The sequence below is a fragment of the Macrobrachium nipponense genome, chromosome 22 (genome assembly GCF_015104395.2).
Source record: "Macrobrachium nipponense isolate FS-2020 chromosome 22, ASM1510439v2, whole genome shotgun sequence".
NCBI lineage: Eukaryota > Metazoa > Arthropoda > Malacostraca > Decapoda > Palaemonidae > Macrobrachium > Macrobrachium nipponense.
Window position 1 is genome coordinate 31974819 of NC_087213.1, and position 7501 is coordinate 31982319.

At 37.8% G+C, this 7501-nt stretch overlaps 1 protein-coding gene across 1 annotated transcript in view; it reads left to right on the forward strand.

The window, feature by feature from the left end:
• The window catches only part of LOC135198583 (cadherin-86C-like), a 101223-nt gene extending 97804 nt beyond the window's left edge, over positions 1–3419 (forward strand). The window contains 1 exon segment of the mRNA XM_064226300.1: positions 1–3419. This exon segment is cut by the window's left edge and continues 485 nt beyond it. Within this exon segment, the coding sequence (XP_064082370.1) occupies positions 1–1462 (1462 nt within the window). The 3' untranslated portion in view covers positions 1463–3419.
• Positions 3420–7501: the final 4082 nt, after the last annotated feature.

The window sequence follows — 7501 nt, forward strand, 5'->3', positions numbered from 1 at the left end:
TGCCATGTATGCCCGCCAGGGAAACGTGGAGGTCCTCCGACTACGCGCCAGCCCGCACGGCGCCGTGCTCCGCGATGACGGGGCGACGGGCCGTCAGATTCGCCAAATGAGGCGGGCTGGCGGGGAGTCGGAGGAGACAGTCTTATTTCCGGAGGAAATGCAGCACCACAGGCGAACACTGCTGCACGAGGACGCGGGGGGTGGGGGAATCAGCTCAAGACACGTGGAGGGACAGTCGGTGGGCGTAACGCCACGCGTGGGCTTGGACGGAATGCTGGAGGATGGTCGAGGGTACGTACCAACATCCATGAGATATCTACCAACCGAGAACCCTCACCAGTACGACGTACAAATCCAAACAGACAACGGAATAAGGTCAGAAGCAGGCTACGAACACGCGGTTCCACGACTACGAATAAGAACACCAATAGAGGAGGAAACAACAAGCCTGTTAGAGGCAGAAGGGCAGTCAACAAGAAGAGAGAAAATGAGGAGGAGGAGGAACAGCACTCAGACGATAGTGGAGCCTCAGGTACACGACGACAATACAAGCCGACGTTCAGTGAGGATTACGCAACCGCCCAATACCCTGTACCAGCATACCAAGAGCTCGATTCTACGTTTCGAAACCAACAAGGCCAAAATGGACGAAGATTCGAAGAAAGAATCAACTTCCCGCCGCAACAGCATCAGTGGGACAGATGGTCGGCGCAGCTCCAGCGTGGACAGCCGCAACGTGGACGGGAGACGTTCGGTCAACCAGGCCAATCTAGATGGCCGGCGGTCCAGCAGTCAAACAGCCTTGGAAGTACCGCGTGGGGCGAACTCAGAGAGACGGGGCTCACTGCCTGGAATGGAAGCAACAGGCTTGGAGCGCGAGGCGGCGAAACGGTTGGTCAACCGGCGAGGATCTCTTGGCCAGCAAGACCGACAAGACGCGTCTCTCCAAGTGACAGATGGTAGAGAAGATGATGAAGATTCTTCCAATGAACAGGATAACAACAGCGAAAGAAGAAAGAAAAAGCAAACGAATCCTCGATATATGGAATGGAATGAGAAAAACAAAGGGAAAGGCCAAGAACCTCAAGATGGGAAGAAATCTAAGAAAGAGCCAGGTAAGGAAGTTCGTGAATCTGGAGAAGGCTCAGAGGGTGTACAGGAAAATTCCCAGGAGCAACCTAGAGTTCCTAGGGTTGATGGTACATCCTCCAATCTTCCTGACGACTTGAAAGCACAGGAAGGGGACGAAGAGTTGCGGAACATCATGGAAAATGAGGCCAATTTAGGAATGAACCAAGATTCACTTTTATTTGAAAACGATGCTGAAATGGAAGCAGCGATAAAGGCAGGGAGAAGAAGAAAAAGAAATCATTTATTAGAAAAGAAAAGTATATTTACCATCGCTTATGATGATATGCAGACTGAACAGCTTAGACCAGAGTCAGCTGCTGCCGAACCATAGAATTTGTAAATTTTCTAGTCTTGTAATTGATAAGTGGTAATCGTTCTTTTTTAATTCAATCATCATTGTTCCAGAAACCTATACACTATGACTAAACGATTATTTAAGAAAAATCAGCAGACCGCCATGAAGAAGAAAAAGTTAATGTAACTTCCTTTTCTTCATGTTGGGCTGATAAAAAGTTGTAAGTCGTACAGTATATTATTGGAGGCAATATTTCGTTTGGTGATAATAAAATTGTGATCTAAGCTAAAAATGGTCGATTATTTATAATGTGTAAATTTAACACAGTTACCCTTTTTGTTTCCTCTTTTCTCATGAAACTTTCACAGCCCAAGATGGTGACTTAGCACTGTTTGGGATAGATAGTTCATTAACTGATATATAACATCACTGCATTCTATACATAATGTAGCTTTATCCTTAATGATGAAATAATCAATACATTTTGGATAATGGTGTATTATAAATAATTACTAGAATTTGAGTAATCATACCAATAGCCGTATTACCATTCCAGTTCAGAATTAAACAACATCCTTACATATTACAACATTTTGGTCGCCCATTATTTTTGTTACTTTACATCATCCATTGAACTACAATTTCAACTGTAGAACTGATTGGCTATAATATTAGGAAGATGATCTCCAGGAGAGACAAGATTCAATCATTTAATTATTCAAAAGGAAAGGTTTCCTTTATGGAATATATTTGCATTATGGTAACATATTTACATTCCATTTTCATATAAAAGATTACACTTACATAATTAAGCGTTTTTCCCTCAAGGGAGAGGCACTTCTTCTAGCATATGTTAGCTATTAAGGGAAATACTATTTTGATATTGGTGAAAAAAGATTTTTGTAGTCATTGCATGCATTTCGCTCAACGTCCGTCCATTATGTAGTGTTGCATACATTTCAACTAAGTAATTTAAATTTAAACTTACAGCAAGTTCGTTTAAATATCATTACCTTTGTAAGCTATGCGCTACATAGTTTATTTCATTTGACTTATGTTATCTTTTCAATTGGTATATTTCAATAATTATGATTTCGAAACCTGTTATAATTCTTGTTCTGTTTTTTAACTGTATTTAATTTGGCAACCTTTGGATTCCATGATTTATGAAATGTCTGAATTTTCAATATTTCATTGGAACAGGGTAAAATTTCAAATTTCGCTGTCTCAGTTTTATTTATATTCTGTAATGACTTTCTGTAACCTTTTGTAGGTTTTATGTATTATACCTTTTAGAAAAGCTTCGAACATTTTGGTTAATTTCGTTTAAATATTATTGCATTATGCTCTATGACTACCAAAATATTTCAGTATTTTCAGGTACAAATTGTTAATGATCCGTAGGTAATACTTTAGCAAGTAAGGTACTAGTGATGTTTGTTTATCGGAACAGAGAAATAGAGGACAGTTTTCTTTCTTGTGTACCGTAGAGAATGAGGTACTTTTGAATTGCGAAGCCAAAGTGTTTTTTTGGCAATATAGGTATTAAATACCTTCCTTCATTGAATGTAATTTTTTTTTCATTCTAAGAGCGTCAAGTTCGTTTGAATTTACAATTAAAAAATGATGACAAACTGCAACGTCTGATGTGCAACTTTCCCTAAAAGCTGTAAGTTGCATTTTACGAGAATTACCGAATAATAATATAATTGAAGGATATAATATTGTCAATATTTGATAACTGTATTTAATACGAACAGCATCCGATAACCTCGAGATATTAACATTTAAAAAGGATTCCATTTTTTCCATTACCACTCGCTAATTAAATACGATTTTATAGCACTTATGAACTAAAATGCTTATCGATACTGGTCTCTATTTCGAGCTGTTTTCACGAACAGACATTTTGTCCTTAATAGGCTAGAATCCAGTAAAGAGAACACTGTGATCAACTACCGATTTTGTGTTTCATAATATAACGTAACATAACTTTGGTGTGTTATTGGTTTCCTTAAGATTGTGATGAAAATATAAATACAAGCGGAAGTCACTGAAGTCTTACGTGTAAGTTCGGGGATAAAACCGAAGTCGTGTGCAGGTTCTTCCAAAATGATGTAGAATCACTACTTGCAATGTGTTATCAGACAATTCAAGACTTGAACAATATAACATTATTTTGTTCATGAATTTACCCATGATTGTTAGCGAAATAAATGCTGTAAGTTTATTTACCTGAAGGCTTTCCAAAAGAAACAAGGGCGGCGACCTCTTCACAGTTACTACTGCGTAGTATGCGGAGAAGAGTTAAAATCCTTGAAAATTCCGTCATTTGCGTCGTTTGAAGTAACGTATCTTTTCATGAATGCATCGACAGACTAAAGCCTTTATGTCCATAATGCTTGATTAAGAAAAAAGAAAAAAAGTAATAAACGTTCGGCACTATAAACTTTGGTGCAATCGAGTTTTCTGTACAGCGTATAATGCTATATGAAACTCACCGCCACGGCCCATGAAACTCTCAGCCGTGGCCCATGATATTTTCAGCCACGGCCTATGTTGTTGGCACCTAAGTGGTGCCAGACGCAAGATCATGGCTAACTTAAAACCTTAAATAGAATTAAAACTACCGAGGCTAAAGGGTTGCAATTTGGTATGGATAATCTACATTCCAATTTTTAGCCCTGTAGCCTCAGCAGGTTTCAAGATCTGAGGGTAGACGGAAAAGGTGCGAACGGACAGACAAATGGCCATCTCCATAGTTTTCTTTTGCAGAAAACTAAAAATGCAGTCCAATGCATTGCCTGGTACGTGATACAGGGTAAACAGATGCACACTTTAAGTTCAACTAATTCCATAGATCATAAAAACTGAATGTCTATTACCGATATGCCTTGATTGGCCTTGATAACGATAATTTGTTAAAGGAAATGCATTTAAAGGACACGTAGACACGTAATGTTCATTGCGAAACTTAAGATAGTGCTTTTGGGACGTGTTTTCAGAAATGAAAATTAATTACGGTATAAAATTCTTTGCAAAATCGGACTTAAATTTCAAAAGGCTTGTAAGTGAATGTATTTGTTATAAAGATGTTTGTGCTTTCTCTTTCTTTTGGAAAATTAAGTTTTGAGTTCCAGTACAGCTGCTATTATCTGTTGAACCTGAAAACTTGCATTTCTGGAGAAGATGAGGACAGAAACTGCTGTTCGTATTAGAACCAGGTTTCTATAACTTCTGCAGAGTAACTTTGGGAAGCAACTAAAGTTGAATAAAGTTGCAGAGAACGAGGAAGAATATGATAATAAGTAATGTCTTTAAAATGTAGCAAAGAAAAGAACAGTGGTTAGTAAAAGAGAGAACAAGGGGAAATTACGAATGTCTGCGGGCTAAACCTTCATTCAATCTTTGATCACGGGTAAGACAAGTGATCTTGAGACTTTAAATTGGTCTTCAAAAACCATTAAAATATCAAGAAAGTTACCAGGCAAAAGACATAATTGAAAACAGAGGGGAGGAGGTGAATTTACTTAAGATGTCAAAGCTGAAAGTCGCAGCAGTTGGGTAACGAGTGGCTGGCTAGTTGTCCTGAAACAGCGAAAAGCTGTTGACTGCATCGCAGTCGAGTTGGTGGGTGATAGAGGTGCAGAGGTAAAATAGGGGAGGCCGAACGGGAGATCGAGTGACAGTCTGCCATAGCAGCATCAGAACCATAAAGAACTCGCTCATCCAGTACTCTGCTTCACAGAATTGTGATTGATCACAATGAAGTCCTTTGGTTATATCAACCTTAAAAGATGATCGAAGGTTTGCCATCTTTCTTGACTTAAGGCGTAACTGTTTGCCGCCGGCTCAAGTCCATACAGTTGTTAGCTTTTGATTAGACACAATTATACACCTCTGCATGCAGTGGGCCAAGAGGTGGACAAAAACCAAAAAACTGATTGTTTAGTTTCATAGAAATTATATTAATAACGTAAACTAGAATAATTTTAAAAAAGGGAACAGTATATTATGTTATTATTTAAGGAGTATGGGTTAGACTGGCGCTATGGTTTTTAGACGCAATCAGCTAAGTACATTCTCTCCCAGTATGCTAGTGAATAGTCTACATCAGAATTGTGTGCATGTAGCATCTGTGATATTAGGTCTGTATTTCATTAGTTTATAAGAGTTTCATCAAGTTTACTACGTGTTATTTCTGTGACTAAACATTTTGAATACTGTGTATAACATGAAATTAATCCATGTTATATTGATATATACAAAAGTATTTCAAATATTTTTTATTTAACAAAAACAAGAATGCGGCAATTTTTTAGCTTGCATTTACTTCGTATTTCTTATGGATTTTATTATAATAGAACTTGTGTAGAAAGTGAAAATAATTGTTTTTGCACCAATTTGCACTCCGAGCTTTTGTGGGCAATAATAACCGAAGCATTAACTCCCCTATCATGACGCCATTCAACCGGCGAGTCTGAATAACCAAATGGCATAAGGTGACTAGAGTTGCCAACGAGTACTTCATCATCTTAATACTACTTGGTGTTTTCAAAGGGTTTGTGGCAAATCCCAGCCTAAAAAGTTGGAGGGGGTTGGGTTGCTATAAGTTTTGAATTTTAAGGTTGTTCAAAGGATTTGCTTGGTTTAGGGCAGGAAAGTATCTAGAACCTGTAAATTAGGAAAGACATGGAGTCATTGCATAAGGAATTCTTTACTGCCTATACTACAATTACTAATTTCCAATAGCCCTTAAAAGCACTTAAAAGCCTACCCTGTTGTTTTGAGATCGATCACAGCTGGTTCCGCTGAAGAGTTAGTTAGAGAAGTGTTTTTCTGGTGCTGGAAATTCACTTCTTGTTACTCATCCAAAAATGAAATTCTCGAATGAAACAAACAATGAGACTATAAGAATGCTCGGTCCCTATGTTTGAAAGTGATTTTAGATCAGTATTTATATAAGAGGGGATGAAGCACTTCATTCCCTTTCAGTTAGTCGTACGAGTGATATTATCTTTAAGAATGTTTTATTTTCTATTACATTGTAGGCTAATCTTGTTTAACTTTTTTTTTCAGATTAAGAATCTAAGATATCCCAAAATGGGTTCAGCAGTGATCAATACTTACTTTGACCTTTTTGAAGAACTTCATAGAGGTATCAAAAGTCAAAAGATAAAAAATGTTAATAACCAAGATGACAAAACACTATTGAAAGACTGTTTTCAGTGAAACAAATGACAGTGGAATTTCGGAGTCAATATCTGTTAATTTTCTCAACTACTTTAAACCTAAATGGGTAACTGTACAAAGGAGCAAGATTAAATTTACAAAGAAATACGCTGATTGGTTGAATAACATCGCATATGAGCGGAAAGAAAGTGCCCGTGCAGGACCTGTTCGTCCTAATAAGACCTTTGAGATTTCCAGTGAAAAAGCAAAGAAGCGTAAACCAGAGCAGCTACTTCTTACTTCATCGGCAAGAATGTTTTATGCTACATCTAAGATTTTAAAAACAATAGGGTAAAAAAATGTAGCTGAACAGCTTTCAAATATATCATTGAAAACAACTTTTGGTAACAAAAATGAATACTCTCCCGAAGAAGCATTGGCTCAGGTAATATCTGATTGTTCACTAAGCAAGAGATGTTATCAACTCCTAAGGTCTGGAGCTATGGAAAAAAATAGTAAATTTTATCCAGCCTATCATTTAATCCGGGAAGCGAAAGAAGCGTGCTTGCCAACACCTGCTTCTGAATGGAGAATTTCTGATTATAATGCAGAAATAGATTTCCAGGCTTTGATTGATCACACAGTTAAAAGAATTATGAAAATCGCCGATTTTGAGAAGCTTGAAAACTTAGCAGTAGCTATGTTACACCTGGACTGCAAAGTTGGATTTGATGGAACATCCGGACAAAGTATTTACAAACAAAGCCTCTCGGCTAATGTTGAAAGAAATCTTGCGGCAGAAAATAGTCTATTTATAACAAGTATGGTACCTCTTGAGCTAACTGTAACTTGACTGAATCTTGAAAACAAGGTTGCCATCTGGAAAAACACAAAACCATCATC